Raw genomic sequence first — 25,177 nt, 5'->3', positions numbered from 1 at the left:
TCCTATTTCTTTACAAGAAAGCTTCCACCAACAAGCTCCATGCCAGATTTACCCCACTGATTAAATTTTATTTCCTTGTTAATCCTGTTCTGACACAAAGGCACACACATACTCATACACATATGCTGTGAGAAACGTTTGTGATCTTCTGGCTGTCTGTTATGTTACTGACCTCTTTTGCCTTGCTTGTCTGTCAAAGCACTTAAAGGTGCTATATAAATAAAGTTATTATTAGTATTATTATTATTATTAGTAGTAGTAGTAATTTTATTATTATTATTATTGTATTATTATTTTTACCGATGTAAACGTAGGAAATTCCTACCAAGAAACTTACCATTGTCTCTTTATTGACTTAACTCTGCTGACCTGATTGAGCAAATTTGATTTAGAGGCCAAATAGCACTAGTGCTATCTAGAGAGTAATATGAATAGGTGTTTCATAGATTCCTTTCCAAGTAGTTTCTTTTGAAACTATGCATGCAATGCATTAAGAGAACTGAGCAGGTATGAAGAAATAGGCACTTTAAAATGCTGGGTGAAATTTCCTGAGGAAATTGCAAAAAACTGTTTCAAAAAAGAGCCAGTTTATGTGCGTTTGGGGTTCTGCTATATATATATATATATATATATATATATATATATATATATATATATATATATATATCACTAACAAAGGGAATTTGAAGACTATTATGAATATTTCATGGATACTAGATCATGACTCCGTTTGTCCATTGAAAAACTGCTCATGTTGCTGGAGCATCACTTCTACCTCCCACATGCATGAAATCGGACCGATCATGTTGTCTGTTGCTCCATAAGAGCTCTCTTGTTTTCACGCTGACCTCAACAATGGTCTTCATTGAAAGCAGCTCCATTCACTCTCACGTGTCACATGTCTCACTTTATCTTGCCAGGCAGTGATGCCACTGGAGAAACAAGCGACTCAGAATGCAACGTGCAATGGCAGCTTTTAAAGAATTGGCACTGAAACATCATAAATTGAATTTCCTTCACACTACACTTACTTTTTGTTCCTTACGCATACTTTGTCATCCCACTTCTCTCAGACAATTTTACACAATGACTCAAATACTCACACTAGAGGATCCTATTAACAGTATCAATTGTTATAAAAAAAACATACATACAGCCATACATGGTTTTGAACTCCACCTATGAGAGAGCAGTTTAAAGTTGAGTAACCCAACTGAACCAACAGCTCTGTGTCTCTCGTTCCTGTTTGAGAGGAAACAAACAAAAAAAGTTACGTACAACATTGGGAAATGAGGTGTAAATAGCAGGCTAGGTTTGTGGTGGTAATGCACTTTAAATTTGCGGTTGTGGATGAGGATGTTATAGAAGAGCACTGCACGTGATTTCATTTGAAATTTGCACAGTGGTGGAAATTGTGTTGCTCTCATCATTGGCAGCAAGTTTGTTTTGACTTTGACAAAACGTCCAAGTTTACATCTGTGACAATTGGTGCATTAATATAAATTATATAATTTAATCTATTGCATAGTTATATTTTATATAACAGCAGATAAAAGTAGGGAGAAAGTGAGTAAAATGGGAGACAACAACTTTGCTGCATCATCCTGCTTATATGCTGTGATATGTGATGGAGATTAATAACATTCAAAAATATATACTACATATCAAACTGTTGTAACTAGGGCCAAATGCAGTCCATTAGTGACTCATGTTAAAATAACCTTGGGTAGGAGATACAGTTGAGTCTTTAGTCTGAGTAGCTCAGTCTAGTTTGTGGCATTTAAAGCCACCTACTGGACATATATCATACAAGAGCTGCACACTATTTGTTTTACAGGTGTCATGTTACATGCTTTAAAAAAAAAAAAAAAAAAAAAAAAAAAAAAGAGCAATGAGTTGAATCATTTATGTATAGAAAATCAATGTGAAACTTTAATTGATTCAGCTTTTCAGTTCAATACAAAATATTCTCTAGTTACAGCTTTATAGAAGTGAGAATTTTATGATTTTCTGTGTGAATGCAGTATTTTAAGGGTTAGACCAAAACAAGAAATAAAAAAAAAGGATAAAATATGCCGATTAGTTGATAGGTATCAATTTGCGCTTTGTTTTTTTTTACTTTAATGCACACTGCTGTAGAGCTGCCGGACAGATTTTCATTGTAGTCTGAGCACAGGACAAGACCAAAAGGTTGTTTGTTGCAACCCTACTTAGACAATTGTCAGCTTTTGCAGAAAAGACACAAGATCTATTACTGTTTCAAATGTATAAAATAAATGTGCTATGTGAATGATGGAATCTAGTATTGATTTGGCAGGACAGACTTCGGCCGCAAGTCTCTAAATATCACTGTAGTCACTTCAAAGTCAAATGGTTGGGAGCAGTCTCAGAAGATATAACACAGGACAATACAAGATGGATTTGATGTGTGACAGTGTCACTGAATTTATTACCATAGTATCAAACAGTTCACCCACAGTTGAGAAACTGGGCCTACAGTCCTTCCATCCTCTGAAAACAGTGAGGAGCAAAACAGACACTTCTCAACACTCATTTGCCCTCTTAAATATAATGCGCTTATGAACAACTGTTACAGTAAACAGAATTAAAGACTGTGGTATGCGGCCCGTTATGCACGTTACCTTTATATTTTGGTACACTAAAATACTCAAATTACACATTAGATGCGTTTAAAGAAAAGTATTGTTTGTATTACTTTTCTGCCACTGGTGAAATCTGCTCACAGCTCACAAACTTAACTTACGGTAGTTAAGCGCACAATCAGAAGAATTTTACAGCTCATTAGGGTTGTAAAATTTTATTTGGAGAAATCTGTACATGGAGGTTTTGGCCTTCAGTGTGTTCACATGTATAAGCATAATGGGGACACAGACAGGTAGCTCACTGAAGATCAAGAGAAGTGCTATCCATTACTCAAAACTAGACAGGAAGCTCAGTACAATCTGCTTCAGTTTAGCATCTGATGCCTCTGAGATATGGCCTTCAGCTCTAAAAAACAGAAACAGGTCAAGTCAAATTAAAACTTATATAAATACCCATGTTAATTGTTCAGACATTGTGGCTGAAAAATCTATCTCACCTGATTGCGGCAAGCAGGTCCTGGTGCTGGCTGAGGACGTGCTGCAGGAAAGCCTTCTCGAACTTTGTGATTTTGCTGGGCTCCATCTTGTCCAAGTGACCCCTGACACCAGCATAGATGACTGTTACCTGCTCCTCAATGGCCATGGGGCCTGGAGGGGGGAGACAAGAGTTGAGTTTTGCATTTAAAAAAAGACATACAATACAAGCTTGGCATTTCTATTACACTTCTTGGGAAACAAATTGTTAAAGAAACTGACACTTACAATACTGTCCCTGTTTAAGCAGTTCAGTGAGCCTGACACCCCTGTTAAGAAGCTGCTGGGTGGCAGCGTCCAGGTCAGAGCCGAACTGGGCGAAGGCAGCCACCTCACGGTACTGAGCCAGCTCCAGCTTCATGGTACCGGCCACCTAAAGGGTAGAAATAAAATGATTTATAATGCTGGAGATTGCAGCCTTTATTCAATGGAATGCAGGATTTGTTAAAAAAAAAAAAAAAAAAAAAAAAACTTTAGGGTGTCCAAATTGGGGGAAAAAAATATTTAAAAAAAAAAAAAAAAAAAAAAACACAAGATACCTGCTTCATGGCTTTGGTCTGGGCAGCAGAGCCTACTCTGGACACAGACAGACCCACGTTGATAGCTGGGCGGATACCCTTGTAAAACAGCTCAGTCTCCAAGAAGATCTACAGCAAGCAGATAAAATATTACAATACAATAACATTCTAATGAAGAAGGTTTCATATATGAGCCAAAACACAACCAACAATTTAGGACAATTTGACAAACCTGTCCGTCTGTGATGGAGATGACGTTGGTGGGGATGTAGGCAGACACATCACCGGCCTGGGTCTCGATGACGGGCAGGGCGGTGAGGGAGCCGCCGCCGAAGTTGTCGTTCATCTTGGCAGCTCTCTCCAGCAGACGGGAGTGCAGGTAGAACACATCACCGGGGTAAGCCTCACGACCAGGAGGACGACGCAGCAGCAGGGACATCTGACGGTAGGCAACAGCCTGAGTGGAGGAAGGGAAAAAAGTTAATTTATCATGGTTGCACTTGGGAATACTGCCACAATTACATCATCATCATATATATTTAACTGGAATCACGGGCAACCTTTTACAGGGTATTCAGTTTTAATTACAACAGCAATCTGAGTCCTCACCTGCTTGGACAGATCATCATAGATGATCAGGGCGTGCTTGCCGTTGTCTCTGAAGTACTCTCCCATGGAGCAGCCAGAGTATGGGGCCAGGTACTGCAGAGGAGCAGCATCAGAGGCAGTGGCAGAGACCACGATGGTATACTTCATGGCATCAGCATCAGTCAGCCTCTTCACCAGCTGAGCAACAGTGGATCTCTTCTGCCCGATGGCGACGTAGATGCAGTACAGCTTCTTCTTCTCGTCAGTTCCCTCATTGAAGCGCTTCTGGTTGATGATTGTGTCAATGGCAATGGCAGTTTTGCTGGAAATTGAGAGATAGATTTAAACAAAAAAAAAAAAAAAAAAAATCATTACCAATTTTTGCAAAGCATTGGCTATCATTAATCCATGGAATGGTTGTATGTCCAAATAAAGTACATATCTATTCCAAAGTATTTACCCGGTCTGCCTGTCACCAATGATCAGCTCACGCTGGCCTCTGCCAATGGGCACCAGGCTGTCCACAGCCTTGATTCCAGTCTGCATGGGTTCCCTCACAGAGATACGGGGAATGATACCAGGAGCCTTCAGACCCACACGCCTACGGATGCTGGAGCCAAGAGGACCCTGAGAAAAAGTAAATATGCATTTTAAAAGATGAACCGACATATCAAGATGCTGACAAGTGTGCCAATAAAGCCATTTAATGTAAACAAGCAACAATGCTTTGTGTTACTTTGACCAAAACTGGAATTTTATGTATTATTTGTTTTAATAAATAACAGTTACAGTTACACATATACTCAAGTAATTAGAAGAGAGGGAAAACAATGTTTCTATTTAAAAACACAAGTTAAAGTGGCACAAGTGACCTTTCCATCGATGGCATTTCCCAGAGCGTCCACCACGCGGCCGAGCAGCTCCTCACCAACAGGGACATCCACAATGGCACCAGTCCTCTTCACAATGTCACCCTCCTTGATCAGCTTGTCGTTACCGAACACCACAACACCAACGTTGTCGGGCTCCAAGTTCAGAGACATGCCCTGGGAGGAAAAAAAATAAATAAATTAGAGAACTCAAAAAGCACAATGATATACAAAGTATAACTGAAGGTTAACTGAAGATGATGTCTATTTAAGGTTTGGGAGCATTTCACATTTCAGTTTAGGGAAAAGAAAAAAAAAATAATAAATTCAGTTTTGTCAATTCAAGATAAGTGCACTGTATAATTATTGCAACAGGTTAGTCTTTAAGTTTAGCTTTACTTAGCCCAGAAACAAAGTGTTTTTATCTGTCCTTTTATACATACCTTCAGTCCAGAAGAAAATTCCACCATCTCTTCTGCCTGGACATTCCTCAGCCCGTACACTCTGGCAATACCATCACCAATGGACAGCACACGTCCTGTCTCCTCCAGGTCGGCAGAGGTGTCAGCTCCCAAGATCTTCTCCTCCAGGATTGAAGACACCTCGGCTGTGCCTGCGAGAGACGAGACATGCATGTTACAGGATCTTGCTTGAATAATCCCAGATTTAACAAAAAGGTCAAATTTAGGAAAACCAGATATATAAATTCAAAACATCTTGATATAAAACTAGAGGACAATACAGATTGTGGTTATTGTACTGCAAAATATCCTAATTAGTTAAATTCATACAATTTTCTGAACATAAAGCCACGTGAGTTACACAGTAAAAATGTTTTTCAAAAAAATCCACCACTAGCTTAGTATAAATAGTGTAAAGGCTAACAATAAAGAAACATAGCTCAATTGCAAGTGAAAGATATTGTGACATTGCTGTGATCTTGTCAGCATTTCTTCTACGCAAAGTATAACTTTATTACAGAACCTTTATTTCTCTTTAAACATTTTTAGTTAAGCTATATAGAAAGTCTTCACAATGGCAAGTATGAATACTGATGTGCTTGTTTGTTCAGATATACATGTAAACGTGTAGAATGCAATCTGTTAATTTGACATAACAATTACGAAGACAACTTCTGTACACAGATCAATGACCTTCATAAATCACCTTTAGGAGCGGATCTATAGTGTGGAGGATAAAGTTTCTGTCATGTTGTTTTTTTACTTACCGATCTTCTGCAGCCATGGTCTGTGTGTGTGGAGGTGGTTGACCCCAACGCAGGCGGCCGGTACAGCCTTGGACACCTGATTTATCGACAGACAGATTTGATTAAGCGTTAACAGCAAATAAAAGTTGCCTAAACATACTGCAGCGGCAGTTAAAATGTGCAGTTTAAAAGCTGAGCTAAGGCTGTGCAGCGGAGACGACGTGCGCTGTCAGGCTTCCTGACCTTCAAAGCGTGGCTGAATGAGCCCTTAGCTGGTAGCTAGCAATTAGCTTGCGTGCTAACTTAAGCGCTGCTTGCTGCAGGACGAAGACGTCGTTTCACAAGGGCAACTTTAACAAACACACTGTATAAGACAATTTCGAGGTCACTAACGCGAACTATGATTTAGGAGAGTTTAGGCCGCATTAATAAGTCGATGACAAGGCAGCTAGCGGCCTTAACATTAACGTTACCCTTCACGCCCATAATGTTCACGTTGATATTACATAAACTTGCTGCAACATATCCATTAGATATAGATTGTTTAAGTATAATACTTACAAATCCAGCCCTTCTGGGCAGGGTCCTGGCCAAAGCTGCTGCAACTCTCACGGTTAACATTTTGTCGGGTTGCTAATGACCTGTCCTCCACCACTAGCGGCTTCGACCTGGCTGTAAGTGAGAATGTAATGGCTGAATGAACTCTTCTTCTATTTATGTGACACTGACGTTAAATGTCCTGTTCTACAGCTCTACTCTGCCCCCTGCCGTCATGGAGATGAGCCGCAATACTTTTTAAAGGTCCCATGACATGGTGCACTTTGGATGCTTTTATATAGACCTTAATGGTCCCCTAATACTGTATATCTGAAGTCTCTTTCCCGAAATTCAGCCTTGGTGCAGAATTACCCCACAGTCACATTAGCTACAAAAGAGAGCGACATGCACTCGCTTGTGGGCGCTCCTGGGCGTGCCTAGCCTACTCCTGGTTGCTTGGCAACAGTAAACAGAAATTCTCTGGTGCTACTTTCAAGCACTTCTTAAAAGTTACTTCAGAGGTATTGTTAAGTCACAAGAACGATGTTTTTGGATTTAAAAGTATTTATTTCTCGATAAAAGTAACAAAATATATGAGATAAAATGCCAAACATATCAGATATATACAGAAATACGATGTCCTGAAGCGTTTTCCGCCATCTTGAATTATTTTCTTCGAAGGTGGAGGGTGGGGGTGTGGCCTTGACCAACTGCCACTTTGCTCGTTTGAAAGCCATGATGTCTCTCTCTCATGGGTGGGCCAAATTCTCTGAGTGGGTAAAGCAGAGAAAGGGGAGGTAACCTTGCTCCTTATGACCTCATAAGGAGAAGATTCCAGATTGGCTCATCTGAGCTTTCATTTTCTCAAAGGCAGAGCAGGATACCCAGGGCTCGGTTTACACCTGTCGCCACTGGGGGACCATAGGCAGGCTGGGGGAACTCATATTAATGTTAAAAAACCTCATAAAGTGAAATTATCATGCCATGGGACCTTTAATAACTTTATTTTGGACAAACCTGTCCGACTTGATGTTATAATATGTATGTAGCCTATATGGGTGGACAAAATATTAATGATATAACAACACATATATAGGCCTACTGACCATTCATTTTTTCAGTCTCTTGTGAGTCCCACAACTTTATAGAAGTGCAACATGGAGTGGAAAAAATAAAAGGCCCTTCATATTCTTCATGAGTGGAGAACTACAGTTTTTTTTTCTTTTAAATGTAGCTAACTTCTTGTGTATGGTTTTCGCCCTAAACATTAAGCAATAGCCGATTACTATTATTTGTATTAAGATGAATTGACAAGGCTGGACAAAGGCCCTTGCAAGCCTAAAGTCAGTTTCAGCCAGAGGTCATCAGGATCTTCTTTATAAAAAAATGGTTATACTACATAGTGTTCATGTAGGTCCCAGCACATTCAAGTATGCCTAGACTCTATAATGAGTGAGCCGACAGATTGGCAAAAGAGGTAGTTAAAAAAAAAATCGTTGAATTCTATATTCAATTATCAAAATCAGAGGTTAATTATGACAGAGAAAGCTTGTTAAATAATTAAAAAGGTTTTATGGAGAAGGGGTGAGATTAAATAAGTGTGCATAGGCCTACTTCTCCCCACTCCTTTTCGGACATGAAAAAAAGATGATGATCTATGTCATCTAGCCTATTATTATTATTATCTGAATGACCTGGTTTCCTGTTTTCTTTTACATGTTCGAAATACATTTCAAAGAAAGAAAGAAAGAAAGAAAGAGGGAAAGGCATAACGTGGAGAAAAGTAACGTATGCCACTACATTGGCAACAGTTGGGATAACGTAATAAAAGGGAGACATTAAACTCAATCCAAAAAGGAGTAGGTAGCCTATGTTAAGAAGTAAGGGAACACAATGGAAAGAGCAAGTAATAATAAGCAGGCTGAGAGTTGGACACAGCAACCTAAACAAAACACATTACAGGAAAGCATCTGTGTTTTTGTGATCATTGTGAGGTACCAGAAACTGTAGAGTATGTGCTTGTTATAGTTGCAGGAAATATGTAGGCCTATCAGAAGGAAACATGTAGGAAGAAATTAAACGAACAGAAGCAAAAGTGAAGAACATACTGCAGCGTGGTGAAAGTAGACAAGGCAGAAGATGCTTGGTCAGCTTCCTAATGAGAACACGACTGATGAGGAAAATCACTCCAATCTCCAATTGCATTGGGCTTACTCGGAAAATCCGACATACTGAACACTGTAGGAGTTAACTACCTCCAGAAGATGGCAGTAGTACAACATTAAGGATGCGAGCTGCAGTTAAAACCCAAAGAAGAAGAACTGTGCCGCAATATCGCCCTCTTGTGCTCCGGATATCAAATGACATGTCTGCTTTTGTCAACGACAACCCGGGCGAGTCAGACAGTCGTTTCGTTGGGTTTGCCTGTGGTGCTAGCCAGCCAGCAACAACCAGCCGCCTGAATGTAGATCCGCATGGGCTACTTCACCTCTTTCTCACCAGATAACCCAGCGGAATCATAAGATAAGGATCCCAGGATGGTCTTAGTGCATGTCGGATATCTGGTTCTTCCTGTATTCGGCTCAGTAAGAAACAGAGGTACGGTTTTAATATTCATATCGATCCAAAACATGTGCCCTGTTTATCTTAATATTCACTGCAGCTGTCTCTGGCTACCTCGAGTTTAGCTGTCGGGTTAACGTTAGCTCTAGCAAAAATTCACCGTCAAATTATTCAAGAAACTGCCCGCAACGTGCTACTACTTCAATTCATATTAACTGCAGATTAATATAAACACCCGAATAATATTGTTTGACGGGCGAAATTCCGCTTAATTTTAGAAAAATACCGCCGCTTAAGATAAGCTAAGTGGCTCGTTGGCACAGGCTATACCTTGGAACGGAAACATTTCTCACAAAGGATTTCACATGCACGGATTTCACATTTCTTTTCCTAGGATGGCGAAGGAATGACCCGCCCTACTCTCCCTCTGATTGGTTAGTACGCGTTGGCTACTCTGATTGGGTTGGTTAGATTTAGACAAGAGGAGTGGGATTGGTTAGTGTAAGCTAAGCCAATCAGATGCAGAGTAAGGCGGGACATGCCTTCGCCATCCTAGGAAACAAAATACTCGCGCACGGGGATGCGTGCTATAGTGTCGGATGTCAAAACCACATTGCCGTATAGACAGTAGTAATGTCAGGCAATGTTATCCGAGATACATTTTAATGTATGTGCCATTTTTATTTCACTAACATTACCAAAATGTTGTCATTTCCCCCCAAGGCTCTATCGTGTATCTGCACTGTAAAAATACCGCAAAATAGACGTAGCCTTTCCAGCCAGTTTATCTGTGCCTGGATGATGTCATTTGAAGATCATCTGCTTCTGCTAGCGCTCGCCGTTTTTCTATCGTGATTTCAGTAGGCTATTATCCTTGTCAATTGGCCAATGTCATAATCGATACATGGCCAATTGCCCGGGGAGCGTGGACCTCTGAGCCACTAAAGTATTAGTCGCCCTTTTTATTATTTGCTAATTGGCAATTCAGCAGCTGTTTGTTTGAAGCTGCCGAATTGTAAAAAGACCCGAGTATGCGGTCACAGTTAAATAGTAGTAAAGCTACAGTGTAACATTAATTTCATAACAGTGGCATCAATGATTTCATTGTGCTTTTATTTCTGTTCTTATTTCCCTGTTTCATAGTATGGAGGCTGGCTCTACATTCTGCATTTATCAGATCTTTGTCGTCCCCCCCATTGTGTAGCTAATGATCATCTGCTGCTGTGTGGTGTGGCGTGGCCTCTGCCTGTTCTCTGCATTTAGCTGTATTGTGAATCCCTTCTTCATTTCCTCTTTCCATCAGAAGACGACATTGGTATTAAAAAGCACCCCCTCCCAAGATGTATTTAGCCATAGACTTTCCATGTTGAGCTGACTAAAACAATAGCTAACACCTAGAACAGAGCACCTTTTTTGTCTTTTTTTCTGTCAAATTGCTGTAGCACTGAGTAAACATTTTAGCTCCTTTTTTAGATATCAGTTAAATGTCATTGTGTACCTCCCATCCAGTCTTGATAGACAACATGCTGTAAATTCCTGTAAAGTGGATACATTTTGCATGATCTTAAATACTGCACTGCATTGTTGAACACCAGAATTCGGCTCATCTTCCTTCTCTTCACACAAGGTGCAATGTACATGATTGAAGTGACCTATAATTTAAAAAAACAAAACATGCAAGTAATTGGAACCTAATGCATGCCGTTTTATTGTTAAAACCCAGCATTCCAGCAAATGCTGTCATGTGATCACTTGAAATAATTGAAGGTACACTGCACCTGCACACAACAACCTGCCATAACCGTCTCCATTTTTGTGTAATCCTTTTTGTTCCCTTTGCAAATTTCAAGCTTCGAATCACACTGAATTGTCAGGGCTGTTAGCCCCTTACAGGCAAATGAAACTCTAAACATTTTCGTAAGCAAAACATGCTCACTGGTGGTTCATCACTTCCCAATTTTCCCCACTAACATAAGGCCAAAATGCTATCCATTTCACAGGGATGCCTATTTTCCTGCACTGCTAAAGAGATCCTCTATTAGTAATAACGTCTTTATTGTTTGGTTGTGGTCTCTCTTTACCTTTTGTTCTGGTAATAGTACTTTCAATGCATGGTCACATTTATGATTCATAATTTTTTGTTTTTGTTTTTCTACATTGACTAGTGAAAATCCAATGTAATCTTTCTGTAGTAAAGATGTACCCTGCTGTACTGAAATCATGTGCTGTAGCCAACACGTCTGCTCATTGGATGCTGCTTTTGTTCTTTTTAACCCTATATGGAGCATGGTGGGCCTTGCCTTCAGTCTATGTTGTTTATTTTTGTTGCATGGATTTATACTATTATTACAAACAAACAAGAAAAAAAAAACACAAATTCCACATATACTAATATTTTTCAATAAAGAATATAGTGTTTTTCCTAACCTTCAGTGTGCTTCTTGCTGATTTCCATTTATTGTCCTCCCTCTCCTTGTCCCTACCTGCCCCCCTCCACCCCCCACCCACCTCCTGTCCCGCTGTGACAAAGATAGACAATTTCCACGCTTCCTCCATCACAGGGCCTGAATGAGTCTATCTGCTGTCATTCATGGTGATCGTTTTACCTAAGACGCTTGAAAACGCAGTGTGCTACTTACAGTCTAGACTCGAGCCTTTGACCCATGGCAGCAAGGTCATCTCTTGTCTGCCTGGCAACACCGGCGGCCTGAAAATATTATTGAAAGGTCATACTGCTTATCTTTGCTGGGGTTGTTTTAAAATCATACTGCGTTTTTCAAGTGTACTCCTAGTAAATGCAATGTAGACTTTGCCTATTTCCTCATGATTTTTTAAAAATATTTTCACTCTACATCAGAATTCTTTGTCTCTTTTACACTGTCAAAATAGATTATATTTAAACCGTACTGTAATTTTACTGTGCAGTTTTAATGTATAAAATGTGTAAAATTCACTGCTTCAATTTCTGCCAGATGGATGTAACCGAGCACATTGAGTCGTGCTCCACTGCAGACCTATCATGGCTCCCTTTAGCCAAGTTTTTCTCAAAAGTTCTAAAAAGCTGGAATTGTTATTGCTATTTATCATATCTTCCATAATCAAAAAGGTCTTTTAAGTGTAAGCACAGTATTAAAACCATGTTGCACCACAGCACAAGTTAGTCTGTATTTTTCTCCCTGTTGAGTCTCCTCAGCAGTCTGCTGCAGTTGCCAAATAGCTGTGGTTGGAGAGAGTAAAAGCATTCAAGCTATTTCCTCAACTCCTGAATGTTCATATGGGAGTGTTCATATGTGAGAACAACAAGTAGAGCTACACTATATGTTTAAGACACAAAGATAAAGTAGGTTTCAGTTAAGCACAGATGTATAATAATTAGAATTTATAGTCTGGTTTAATTTTTAAGGAGGAAGGAATTGTTCTTCACGGTTACATACAGTATATGGAGACTTTGCATCTAAACAGTTTAATGTATATCTTATGGACGGCCAAGTACTAAAGGTTTTACTTGGAGTGCACTGACCAACTGTCTGCTGCTGAATATACAAGAACCGAGCTGCGTTGAAGACCATATACTGGTAGATTTAATCTGTTCTGATCCAGTTCGCTTGTCTGTGAATCGGAAGACCAGGAGTCGATCCAGAGGTCGGAAATGCAATTAAAGAAATGAAAGCTCGCGTTTTGTGTGCAGGACCAAAAATGGTTGTCATGTTCATGGTATTTGTGGTAACCATTTTCCCACCCCCACAGAAGTATTTGTCACCCTAGGTAAGAGTTAGGGCTTCATTAACATGCTATATCACACACACACACACACACAGTGACACCACATTTCACACACAATTAATTCCAGCTAATCTGCCCCCTCAGGTGCCTGACAACTTCTCCTTATCCTCTACAGGATCCCATTTCAACCGGCAACAGCAGCAGCAGCAGCACAGCCATGCTACCTCTTGCCGGCACTTCCAGTTAGGTCCTCAGGCCCCGCTGCCCATGGATTTCCCCATGCCCCACCCAGGGCAGCCACAGTCAGGCATTAACCCCCACCTGGCCCCTCCGGGCCACCAGCATGGCCCTCCACTCCACCCGCCCCTCAACCCCCTGCCCGCTCCCCAGTTCCAGGACATCTCTGCCCCCCCCTTCCTACCTCAGGCATTACACCAGCAATACCTCCTCCAGCAGCAGATCCTCGAGGCCCAGCACCGACACATCCTGCCACCCTCCAGGTATCCACACAGGTTTGCAGGGAAATTTAAAAGTCAAAAGAAATATAAAAATTTAAAATGTTTCCACTTAACCTAATGGTTTTGCAGTGACTTGATTGAATATTTAACAATTTGTCCCAGGACTTAGTATTATTATTATTATTATTATTTTTTTAAATGATTGGTTATTTGTCTTAGTAGACGCAATCCAGACAGAGGTCCTCACCAGGCCCACAGACTGCGGCCCGGCTATGAGTTTGCTCCCCCTCTTCATGTCCCTCCTCAGCCTGTGGTGCAGCAGCCCCGCTACCTGGCTGAGGGCACAGACTGGTAAGAAATATACTTCTTTTATAATGCAGCATGTAGAGCCTCAGACGTAATAGGTCTCAGCTATTTTGATTTGTTAGAAAAGTACATTGTCATGATCTAAATTACATACCAACAGTCTTATTAAATGGTACAAAATAATATATTACTAATATTTACACAGCTAATAATTCAATTTGGAGTTGAAAACAGCCCCCCTCAAATCTTAGTTTGATTGCAGCAGATCGCCATCAAATCTGGGTCAAGACTAGATGAAAGGGGTTTAAGACCAAGTAGAAAAAAAAAACCAAAGCAAACCAACTATTATTAGACACTAAAATTGTCAATAAACATTGCACGTCTTGCTGAATGTAGCAATAATGCATAAGCAGTTTCATAAGAGGTAAAGAAGTGTAGTTATGTTTTGTAATGCTGGAGAAAAATAAAGGCGGGAAAGGTAACTAAATTAAAGCAAAATGGGAAAGAGTGCTTCATATTGACATATCAGATAGTGATTGGCAAAATGTGGTTATTTTTTATTATTATGAAAATCTGAGTGACAAAAACACCTAAGAGCACAGGTTATGAAGACAATCACAAGATCAAGACATGACCAAACATAAGGGGAGAGGGGTCAAAACTGAACTCAAGTACTGCATCTCCAGTTATAACTTAAGTCAGTGGTATGCAATCTTTTTTTGTCTGAAGTACCTGCACAGCAAGAACCCCTTCACTGACAGTCAATCATTATAACCATTTAGTTTCCAACTGTTTATCCATTACTTTAAGGTATCTATTTCAACCACCTATCCACCAGTTTTACCTAACTGCTTAGGCTTCTCTATCTACTTGCTAGCTAGTTTTCGTGCACTCTCAACACGGTGTTGTGTTGTTAGAGCTGACTTAATATGTGGATATATTTTTTATTCAAACTGGAATTTCTATTTTCTCAAATAAATTGATCTTACTCCACAATCGTTCCAAGTAACTGCAGAAGTAGCCCCTCTGGTACAAGTACCCCTGCTTGGGAATCACTGGCCTAAATAATGCTGTGGTAACCCACTGTTATCAAAGAAACAGGTTTGCCAGAAACGCTATGAAATAATGACTTGTGTGCCATCGGCTGATTTGGTTTTTGGTTTCTGTCCAGGGATCTGAGTGTAGATGCTGGGTTGCCCCCCCACCAGTATCACATCCATCCACTTCCGCAGCACTATCAGCACTACTTGACCTCTCCTAGGATGCACCACTTCCCTAGAAACAATGCCTCAACACAAGTGGTGAGCCCCCTCTGCCTCAGTACAATCAATCATGTACGTCTCCATGAACTCCTAGCGACGCTCCTCTGGGTTTCTCAGAATAATCTTGATACCCAGTAACAGGGTATGACCTGTGTTCCAGTTCTTTTTTTTTTCTGATTTCCACTGCAGAGCTGATGCTAGCTCCTTTATCTGTCTTCTTCCAGGTTGTCCATGAGATCAGAAACTACCCATATCCCCAGCTGCACTTGCTGGCTCTGCAGAGTCTCAATCCCTCCCGGCATGCGTCTGCTGTTAGAGAGAGCTATGAGGTTTGTGCTGCTGCTTCCTCTCTCTCTTTTTTTCTGTGACCAATGCTCTGGACAGGCTCGAGTGTGTAACTGATTTCCAATTACTCCGGCTTCCAGATGCCTCAAATTGTCCAACTGCCTTTAATCTAATGACATTTGTTTTCATTTAACAAAATGCAGTTGTTTTCTGAGAATCTCTTTCCTATTCCTTGAAGCACCAATTTAATTTTAGTATTCCACACTTGTATGTCTTTTGCATTTGAATATGTTATTATACAAATGTTCATTTTAATCTCGACAGACATTACACTTTTACCTAAAAGAATGAAAAGACATGTTTCCTTTCTAGGAGCTTCTGCAGCTGGAGGACAGGCTGGGCAGTGTGAACCGTGGAGCGGTCCAAACCACCATAGAGAGATTCACTTTCCCTCATAAGTACAAAAAGGTGAAAACAAATGGTCAGCTTTTTACTTGCTAGCTAAGTGATGGATCTTTTTAATGTGGTCTGGTACAGACTAGTCTATATTCTTGACGTTCCACTTCCGGGATTGCTCCCGTGCTGCAGGAAATTCCGCCGGGTGCATGTATTTTCGCTGATGTCCGTTTCCTTCCGCCTTCTTTGTGTTGGAATTTTAAACTCCCCGGTAGATTTATGAGGACTATGGTTGACTGCTCCTCAGATCTCTGCAGGGTAAATTGAGACCGCTAGCTAGACTATCTGTCCAATCCTGAGTTTTCTCTCGCACGACTATTTTACAGCGGCTCCGTGCAGAGCTTAGCGCCGCCGTGACGATTGTGATTGGTTTAAAGAAATGCCAACAAACCAGAGCACGTTTTTCTCCCATCCCGGAAAGCTATGTGCAGTAGCCAGACCCTCCTCCGCTCCGCAGCGTGTGGATGGTCTGGCAAAGCCAGACTAGGTACAGACGAAGGCATTGGACAAGAAATAAGTTGAGCTATATGAGAAAGACGGGGATGGAAAAGGGCAGCGCAGGGTCAAAAGGATCAAAGAGTGAAGAAGAGAGTGGAAAGATGGTCACGACTCTCAAAGCAGTTCAAAGGTCAAACTTATTTCCGTTAACAGATTAGTGAGGTCTGCAGTGTGCCCAATTCAAGGCGAGGGATGACTCATCCAGCTGTCTGCAGATATGTGCGTGGAATGAATTTTAAAAACCGTCTACACAGAGTATGACCCAAATACTCTGAAAAGAGTGTCAGATCATTTGCTACATTATGAGCAAGAAGAAATAATTGAGTCTTTTCCATCTGATGTCTATTTTCTTTTCTGGAAAGCATGATTAAGTGACTCTTTTCTTCTTCTTCGTCTGGGCTGACTCAGAGCCGCCCAGGGCATAAACATGACAGCTCCTAACACGCAGATGCACGACACAGCTAAATAAATAAAGTCTGTTTGCCTTTCTCTCTCTGCAGAGAATACCCCAGGACCTGAAGATGTGTCTGGAGGATGAGGAGCTGGACACCGATGAGAAATGCACCATCTGTCTGTCAATGCTGGAGGATGGAGAGGATGTCAGGTGTGACTATACGCTCATCTTCTGCTTTTTCGGGTTTGCTGGTTTTGCAGATATGAACATAAGCTGTGCATACAGTTTATCTCCCGGGGGATTCATTTGTTATACATGCAGCCTTTAGCAAATGTAAAGTGCCAGTATGGAAATGTTGGCCTGTCAGTCATTTTGTCTGTCACTCAGTCCACTACTTGTCCAGACTGAAATATCTCAGTTATTCAATAGATTGCCTTGAGATTTTGTACAGACATCCATGGCCCCCAAAAGATGAATCCTACGAACTTCCCATGATCCCATGACTCTTCCTCTAGTGCCACCTGCAGGTTGACATTTGTGGTTTTTGAGTGAACTATTTCATAGATTGTCATGAAATTTGGTTTGGATGATTATCTCCCCCTCAGGATGAATTGTAATAACGTTCTTCATCCCTCGACAATTATCTAGCGCCATCATCAGTCAAAATTGTAACCTCAGCTTTACCCTGTACATTAGTCTTGTTCTCCAAAAGAGGATCGTTTTGGTGAGTTTGTTAGTAGATCTTCTTCTATGTGTTTCTTGCCTGGTGAGGTTTTACATTGGCTTGAAAATCCTGGAGACAGACATTATGGAATGTCTCATTTGTCCATAAATAATATTTGTTTTTACATCCAACCTCTATAATGCAGTGGACTTAAGCACAGTGTTGTGACCAAAATGTAATCTTAAGGTTGTTTTGGCAAAGCTGCTTGAGGTCTACATTTGCTCGTGGCCGGTTAGCTCAGTTGGTAGAGCAGGCACATACAGTGCCTTGCGAAAGTATTCGGGCCCCTTGAACGTTTCGACCTTTTGCCACATTTCAGGCCTCAAACATAAAGATATAAAACTGTAATTTTTTGTGAAGAATCAACAACAAGTGGGTCCCAATTATGAAGTGGAACGAAATTCATTGGCTATTTCAAACTTTTTAACAAATAAAAACTGAAAAAGTGGGCGCGAAATTATTCAGCCCCTTTACTTTCAGTGCAGCAAACTCTCTCCAGAAGTTCAGTGAGGATCTCTGAATGATCCAATGTTGACCTAAATGACTAATGATGATAAATAGAATCCAGCGGTGTGTAATCAAGTCTCCGTATAAATGCACCTGCTCTGTGATAGTCTCAGAGGTCCGTGTAAAGCGCAGAGAGCATCATGAAGAACAAGGAACACACCAGGCAGGTCCGAGATACTGTTGTGGAGAAGTTTAAAGCCGGATTTGGATACAAAAAGATTTCCCAAGCTTTAAACATCCCAAGGAGCACTGTGCAAGCGATAATATTGAAATGGAAGGAGTATCAGACCACTACAAATCTACGAAGACCCGGCCGTCCCTCTAAACTTTCAGCTCATACAATGAGAAGACTGATCAGAGATGCAGCCAAGAGGCCCATGATCACTCTGGATGAACTGCAGAGATCTACAGCTGAGGTGGGAGACTCTGTCCATAGGACAACAATCAGTCGTATACTGCACAAATCTGGCCTTTATGGAAGAGTGGCAAAGAAAGCAGAAAGCCATTTCTTAAAGATATCCATAAAAAGTGTCGTTTAAAGTTTGCCAAAAGCCACCTGGGAGACACACCAAACATGTGGAAGAAGGTGCTGTGGTCAGATGAAACCAAAATCGAACTTTTTGGCAACAATGCAAAACGTTATGTTTGGCGTAAAAGCAACACAGCTCATCACCCTGAACACACCATCCCCACTGTCAAACATGGTGGTGGCAGCATCATGGTTTGGGCCTGCTTTTCTTCAGCAGGGACAGGGAAGATGGTTAAAATTGATGGGAAGATGGATGGAGCCAAATACAGGACCATTCTGGAAGAAAACCTGATGGAGTCTGCAAAAGACCTGAGACTGGGACGGAGATTTGTCTTCCAACAAGACAATGATCCAAAACATAAAGCAAAATCTACAATGGAATGGTTCACAAATAAACATATCCAGGTGTTAGAATGGCCAAGTCAAAGTCCAGACCTGAATCCAATCGAGAATCTGTGGAAAGAACTGAAAACTGCTGCTCACAAACGCTCTCCATCCAACCTCACGGAGCTCGAGCTGTTTTGCAAGGAGGAATGGGCAAAAATGTCAGTCTCTCGATGTGCAAAACTGATAGAGACATACCCCAAGCGAACTTACAGCTGTAATCGCGCGCAAAAGGTGGCGCTACAAAGTATTAACTTAAGGGGGCTGAATAATTTTGCACGCCAATGTTTCAGTTTTTTATTTGTTTAAAAGGTTTGAAATATCCAATAAATTTCGTTCCACTTCATGATTGTGTCCCACTTGTTGTTGATTCTTCACAAAAAATTACAGTTTTATATCTTTATGTTTGAGGCCTGAAATGTGCGCAAAGGTCGAAAAAGTTCATGGGGGCGAATACTTTGCGCAAAGGCACTGTATGTATTGAGGTTAGTTTCATTCTCGCAGAAGGTCCAGGGTTCGAATCTGACCTGTGACAGTTTGCTGCGTGTCTTCCCCATCTCTCTCTCCCCCTTTCATGTCTGAGCTGTCCTATCATTAAAGTTGGAAATGGACATAACATTTTTTTTTTGCTAATTTATATATATTCATAACGCTTTCCTTCAGAATGGATATACAGTCATACAGTCTAAGCTCTTTTTAACTGTAAAATTGTTCTGCCATGTGAGTTCAAAGCATCAGTTTTGAAAATCCTATCACAGGATTTCATCCAGCACCTCATCTTAAAAATGCTGCCTGAAGGCAACATTAGCGTATCACACAATCTTATGATGTGTGTCCAGTGTTGGGATCTGTCTAACTGGCAAAGTGACAGAGGAAGTTATTTCACTCTGTGAAAAAGAAAAAAAGAAATGAAAGTTTTAGGTTTTCTGGGGTCGAGGGTGAATCTGGTGTTTTGAAAGAAGAAAATTATGTGTTGATAGAGTTTGGTTTTGCTTGTTGATGATATTATTTATGCAACCTACATGCAATTCTATGTTCTTCAAGGCATTCATCATTCATGACTTTTCAGGTTTTGTTTATTTCTGAGTTACAGGGTTAATGGTAAAGAAGACCACTGTGAGAAGAGCATATGCCTTTGGTTCTGTGGATTTTTAGCAGCAGGCTAAGTTTCGCCCTCAGATAAAATCAAATGTGAAGCGAAATTTGACCACAAGAAGTAACTTGAGACGAATTCTGATGTCAAATGTGAACCGAGGTCGGACAACTGGATCTATTCTAGACACAATCTGGATGCTTCAATCATGGGCATTACAGATCCATTTATCACATGCACATCGAAGATTTAAAGGACTTTAACTTTGGTGTAACTAAGCAGAGTAACCACAGCTGTTTCATCCAGCTGTCTAGAACTCAAAATTTGGTTTGGTTTATTGACAACTTGTAACTTATAATATATTTATAAAATACAACATAAACAGACTTTTTCAGTGACGGAACAATTAAATCCTGGACTTATTTCCATTGTTCATTGTCACTAATGTTCACACAGTTCATCAACCTTTATCAAGACAAGCATCCAATGTATGACATGAAAAATGTTCAGGAAAAATAGGAACTTAAAATAATCCGTTGTTTGGCTGTGAAGTTATAGAAATCTTTGAAAAAACGGTCATGGTGAGTTGAAGATGACAATCAAATTGCTTGTGTTACTTTTCTGCTAAGTTGATTGATCAACTAATCGTTACACCTCTAAAACAGAAAAGGTAAAAAGTATCAAAGACACAAAAAACAACAGTTGTTTGACACAAATATCAATGAATAAAATCTTAGAGATCGAATCGTAATCTTAGAAATTGCTTTTTGAACAAAAGACTTTCCAATGAAAATCATGAATCTCCAAGTTGGATAATTTTGATTATTCTTTTTCAGATAAACTGAAGAATTGAGAAACTTCTACTTCTTAAGCTACATAAACCTTTAATCAACCTATTGGATTATCTAAAAGATGTACCGTCATAAAGCTGAAACACTTGCTGTTTATCATTTCTCATAAGTAAAGTTGACATGTTAGAGGTTACCTGGTTTTCAAAGGGCAACGATTAAATGTTGCAGAACATTTACTTGACGTCAAGTCCTACATTTCTGTCAAAATCATGACCGTGTCTCTTCTGTTTCTCTAGGAGATTACCCTGCATGCACCTCTTCCACCAGGCGTGTGTGGACCAGTGGCTGGCCACCAGCAGGAAGTGCCCCATCTGCAGAGTGGACATTGAGACCCAGCTGGCCCCCGACAGTTGATAGCTCCTGTCGACTCCTGCAGCTTTGGATCTGGTCTTGTTAATTCTTCATTGCCTCCCTCTGGGGGAAGCTCTGCCAAACACCCCTCTCTTCCCCTCTGCATCACTCAACGAGCCTGCCTTCTAAGACAGCAGTGACAGAGGGATCAACAAAGCACACTCACCTACAACACAACGAGGGATGGGGGTTGATGCATAGGTAGGAGGCTGGACTGAAGGTTGGTTTGAATGGACTTGCTGGATGTAAAAGGTAGGAGCGGACACGTATGGACAGATGTGCTGAGGCTTCACATACAGATTCTGTCAGATTGTGTACCCTGTGTACATTTCTCCATACAGCCATCGAGAGAGGACACTGACCACCAACCTCCCCAGCTCAGTGTGGCGTATTAAGGCCATTTCTTTGCCACTACATCTAAACCCCCCCCCAGTCCTGTGAAAAAAAATCCTTTAAGCTGCACTCTGCCCAAGCCCTCAGCACATCTGTACAGAACATTATCAAATGATTAGCATGAGGTTGTTTGGTGTGAACTCTCGTAGCTGAACGCTTGTGGTGTAATGGAGTATAGTACTGAATAAGTATTTACAGAGTAACAGTGTTGTGTAGCAAGCAAAAGCCTTTTGAGAAATATGTTTGTGAAAAATAAACCCACAGAGAGGTCGAATATGGCTCAAATAAGAGAGAATATTCAGCGTGTTAATTAATCATAGACAATGAGGAAAGAGCTAGTTGTGTAAAAAGGCCAAAAAACCTTCTTTCTTGTCTAACATGGTTTTGGATTTACAGTTAGTAGATGCCATCAGAGTTGATGCTAAACCCGCTAACTGCAGGCATGGCTTCCAGTGATCTGTGTAGTGTCGTAGTCAGGCCTCTATTATCTAGAGCAGAGGCCTCAGATGTGCATGCTGTATGGCAGGCTTGGGCTGTGTCGTTAATATTGTGGAGCAGTAGAAACAGGGACTGTGTCTGTGCATGTGAACCGTATACTATGACTCTGACGATCCCACTCATTCATAGAGGAGGACAAGAATGCACCTAATACCCCGTCCCCACCTCCCTACACCTCTTTCCCCACTCATCCCGAGTAGACCAGAGTTGCCCTTAGACACCGATCTCAGACCAATGTAGCATTTCTCTCCTGATATTCAAGGTTAGGATTCAAAGAGCTGCTAGTAGATCTGTGTCTAACTGCAACTCCTCTCTGTTGCCTCACTCATGGCATGATCATATGACAGGAGAGGCCGGCATGGGCTAGAGGATGCAGTGCCTGACGTCTTGCCATCAGAGTGAATAAAATCTGACATTTGTATTACCTATTACCAGAACCTTATTGCCTATCAAACAAGCACATGTGATTTCTATATACAGTGAATCGGCTCCTTTTCATTTCAATCTAAGTTGCTCCCACTGTTGTGATTAAAAGACTGTGTCTGGTGTTACAGGGAAAATACAAACCTGCCTGTGATATGTGCTAGAATGTGTATGATCCCCCCTCCCCATGGTAGTGGTGTATGGTATTGCTAGAACAACTGTGATACGTTCAGTGATAGAAGCCGTTTTCTCTACATCATGCATGAACCATGGCGGCGTAGTTCACTTGAAGGAGGGTGAAAGGGAGAAAAAGCCATCCATTTGAAAATACCAAACAATTCTTCACATTATTTTGTTTTCAATTGTCTTTTTCTGCCATTTCCTTTTTCTTCTTACTTGTATTTTTATTTATTTTTTTGCTCACATGCCAATTTGGACATGGTACTAATATGCCAAGTCCTTGTCCATTTTAACCATAGTGAAGAAAAAGCTGCAATGCTGCAAAAACATATTTATTGTTGTTATAATGTAGCTTGTGTTTTGTAAATGCACTATAATATGGAGTTGCCTGATTCTTTTGGTTTGGTGGTGTGGGTTCCTCTTGTCCTAGATTTTGTGTTTCTATTAAGTTACAAGTATTTTCATGCTTCCTTGTGTATTATTGGAGGGTAACTTGACTGTTTGTTTGTGTTGCGTTTTTTTTCTTTTTGTATGAAACCTCCATCCAAAAAACTACAGACGGATGAAAATGGAGGTTTTGCTAGTTCACATAGAATGCTGTGATTAAAGATGCCTTAAGTATTTAACAATCATTATTTATTACTAACTGTAGCTAGCTAGCTATTGTGGTGGAATATTTAATGTCTCTATCTCATAACTTTGCAATTTAATCAATATATTTATTTAAAATAACACAAAATATAAAAAAAAAATAATACCTCATTATGCATTGGTCGGTAGGGATGCTTTTGCATGCCGTCTGTGTTTTCTTTTTCAAAGAAAAAAAAAAAAAGAAACCTGTTAAAAAATTGACTGGGGGGGTGTTTCCCAACACATTTTCTAACCAGCATGGTGCTGTTGATCTGGATTACATTCCATTCATGTCACCTCTTGATTTTACTATTAAATCTGTTCATTTAATAAACATCACCCCTGCTTTGATCTGAAGCAGATGGTGGGGCGCAGCCCATTTTTGTCTTAGTATGGCTCCACAATTAGCTTGCTTTTGTTATATGACACGGCTTTGTTTCCCATAATCAGTCATATTTGATTTAATTTTGGTATGTTTGATTTTGACCATGTTCATGTCATGTATCATATCTGGATCTCAAATTAGTGCTTATTATTTTAGGTCCCACATAATGATATGTATTTGTCCTTATGTATTGCTGGCAGTTGCTTTGTGTGGGATTTTGGGAAGTATCTAACATGCTAACTTGAGCCATTGGTCTTATTGAGCAAATTTCTGGTGTACTGTGGTCATACAATATAGATAGTGTGTTTTACACCTGGGTATAATAAGCTAACTTTGTTTTCGATGTGCATTTCTTATTAATACTCTACTAATCCTGCAAATTATTATACCATGTATTGGATTGGAATTAAGCTGGCTGGTCTTACTATTATTTCATTTCGTGCTCTCACTGGCCTTACCCCATGTCCTCCACAGTGTACCCCATTACTCCAGAGCGAACTGGACAGTAGCCATAGTATTAACTCAAGCTGATGAACCGGAATGAACAGTAGAACTTAAAGCACAAGCTTTTTAATGCATGTCCTTCTCAGGTTTTCCTATGTGTATGTGGGAGTAGCTCTGTAGATGTGTTTATTATGATGCTGTACCTTCTTGAATATTTCAGATGTTTCTTTGCTGCTGAAAAAATGTTGATTATTAACCTGCCAGTGAAAAAGGGAAGTGGCCATCTTTGTACAACACACTGCTGTTTTGCTGTAACCGCGCAATGTTTTATGATCTTGAGTATTTTATAGAAAAGTAGAAGTATGTATCAATAATATGAAAGCAATAGCTAAATCATAATGAAGAATAACATGATCAGTGAATATTGTGGAAAATCTTTAGATTCACTCTGGGTGGATTTTGTACTGTATTTATTACTAATGATGATGCAAAAAGTTGCATAGCTTAACCCAAACTGTTCTGTCTCTTTTTTATTTATTGTCTTGTATATGATCTTTTTGTATGTGTTTTTCAAATAAACTGCCTAAAATGCTGAGAACTAATCAAGTTGTGTTATTTGGCATCCTGTTATAATCATTTCCTTAAAAAGACTTAATACTCAAACATTTTGAATTACATATACTGTCCAAAATGAGTTTAAAGTAGTATTGTAGCAAAGGATGGCTACTTTGAAGAATCTAAAATATAAGACATGTTTTCAGTTATTTCACACTTTTTTGTTAAGTACATAATTCCATATGTGTTAATTCATAGTTTTGATGCCTTCAGTGAGAATCTACAATGTAAATAGTCATGAAAAAATAAAAGGAAACGCATCGAATGAGAAAGTGTGTCCAAACTTTTGGCCTGTACTGTATGCTTGAGATCATTTAGAAACAGTATCAATGTCCTGCTCAGTACATATCTTGATCACAATTCTTTTAAA

At 40.2% G+C, this 25,177-nt stretch overlaps 2 protein-coding genes across 7 annotated transcripts; one reads left to right on the top strand and one right to left on the bottom strand.

Annotated features, from left to right (window-relative positions):
- Positions 1-2,416: 2,416 nt before the first annotated feature.
- Positions 2,417-7,036, bottom strand: LOC120560335 (ATP synthase subunit alpha, mitochondrial-like). Its single transcript, XM_039802720.1, has 11 exons — positions 6,881-7,036; positions 6,341-6,416; positions 5,556-5,725; positions 5,116-5,289; positions 4,704-4,870; positions 4,265-4,565; positions 3,888-4,112; positions 3,677-3,784; positions 3,366-3,510; positions 3,101-3,251; positions 2,417-3,009 (listed from the first exon to the last, which is right to left on the bottom strand). Exons 1-11 carry the CDS (start codon positions 6,938-6,940, stop codon positions 2,931-2,933), a joined length of 1,656 nt encoding a protein of 551 aa, XP_039658654.1. The 5' UTR covers positions 6,941-7,036; the 3' UTR covers positions 2,417-2,930.
- Positions 7,037-9,183: 2,147 nt separating this feature from the next.
- On the top strand, positions 9,184-24,782 carry rnf165b (ring finger protein 165b). 6 transcript variants are annotated; one of them, XM_039802719.1, is made up of 9 exons: positions 9,189-9,454; positions 10,562-13,183; positions 13,317-13,653; positions 13,819-13,950; positions 15,077-15,206; positions 15,392-15,496; positions 15,825-15,920; positions 16,907-17,010; positions 21,125-24,782. In XM_039802719.1, exons 3-9 carry the CDS (start codon positions 13,409-13,411, stop codon positions 21,240-21,242), a joined length of 930 nt encoding a protein of 309 aa, XP_039658653.1. In that variant the 5' UTR covers positions 9,189-9,454; positions 10,562-13,183; positions 13,317-13,408; the 3' UTR covers positions 21,243-24,782. The 6 variants fall into 6 exon arrangements, with proteins under 6 accessions (XP_039658651.1, XP_039658649.1, XP_039658648.1 ...); XM_039802717.1 differs by lacking the exon at positions 10,562-13,183 and having other exon boundaries at positions 9,184-9,454; positions 15,837-15,920; XM_039802715.1 differs by lacking the exon at positions 10,562-13,183 and having other exon boundaries at positions 9,187-9,454; positions 13,822-13,950.
- The last annotated feature ends 395 nt before the right edge of the window (positions 24,783-25,177 follow it).

Source organism: Perca fluviatilis, chromosome 6 (assembly GCF_010015445.1).
Source record: "Perca fluviatilis chromosome 6, GENO_Pfluv_1.0, whole genome shotgun sequence".
In the NCBI taxonomy this organism is placed as follows: domain Eukaryota; kingdom Metazoa; phylum Chordata; class Actinopteri; order Perciformes; family Percidae; genus Perca; species Perca fluviatilis.
This window is presented reverse-complemented; position numbering and strand designations above follow the sequence as displayed.

Bases quoted from the DNA above. Each gene is read 5' to 3' on its own strand.
- rnf165b (XM_039802714.1), top strand. From the start codon at position 9,394: ATGGTCTTAGTGCATGTCGGATATCTGGTTCTTCCTGTATTCGGCTCA. The intron at 15,497-15,824 runs GTTTGTGCTGCT...TTTCCTTTCTAG, and splicing joins CTGTTAGAGAGAGCTATGAG to GAGCTTCTGCAGCTGGAGGA. The intron at 15,921-16,906 runs GTGAAAACAAAT...CTCTCTCTGCAG, and splicing joins TCCCTCATAAGTACAAAAAG to AGAATACCCCAGGACCTGAA.
- LOC120560335 (XM_039802720.1), bottom strand. From the start codon at position 6,940: ATGTTAACCGTGAGAGTTGCAGCAGCTTTGGCCAGGACCCTGCCCAGA. The intron at 4,871-5,115 runs GTCACTTGTGCC...ACTTTTTCTCAG, and splicing joins GAAATGCCATCGATGGAAAG to GGTCCTCTTGGCTCCAGCAT. The intron at 3,252-3,365 runs GTAAGTGTCAGT...TCCCCCCTCCAG, and splicing joins GCTTAAACAGGGACAGTATT to GCCCCATGGCCATTGAGGAG.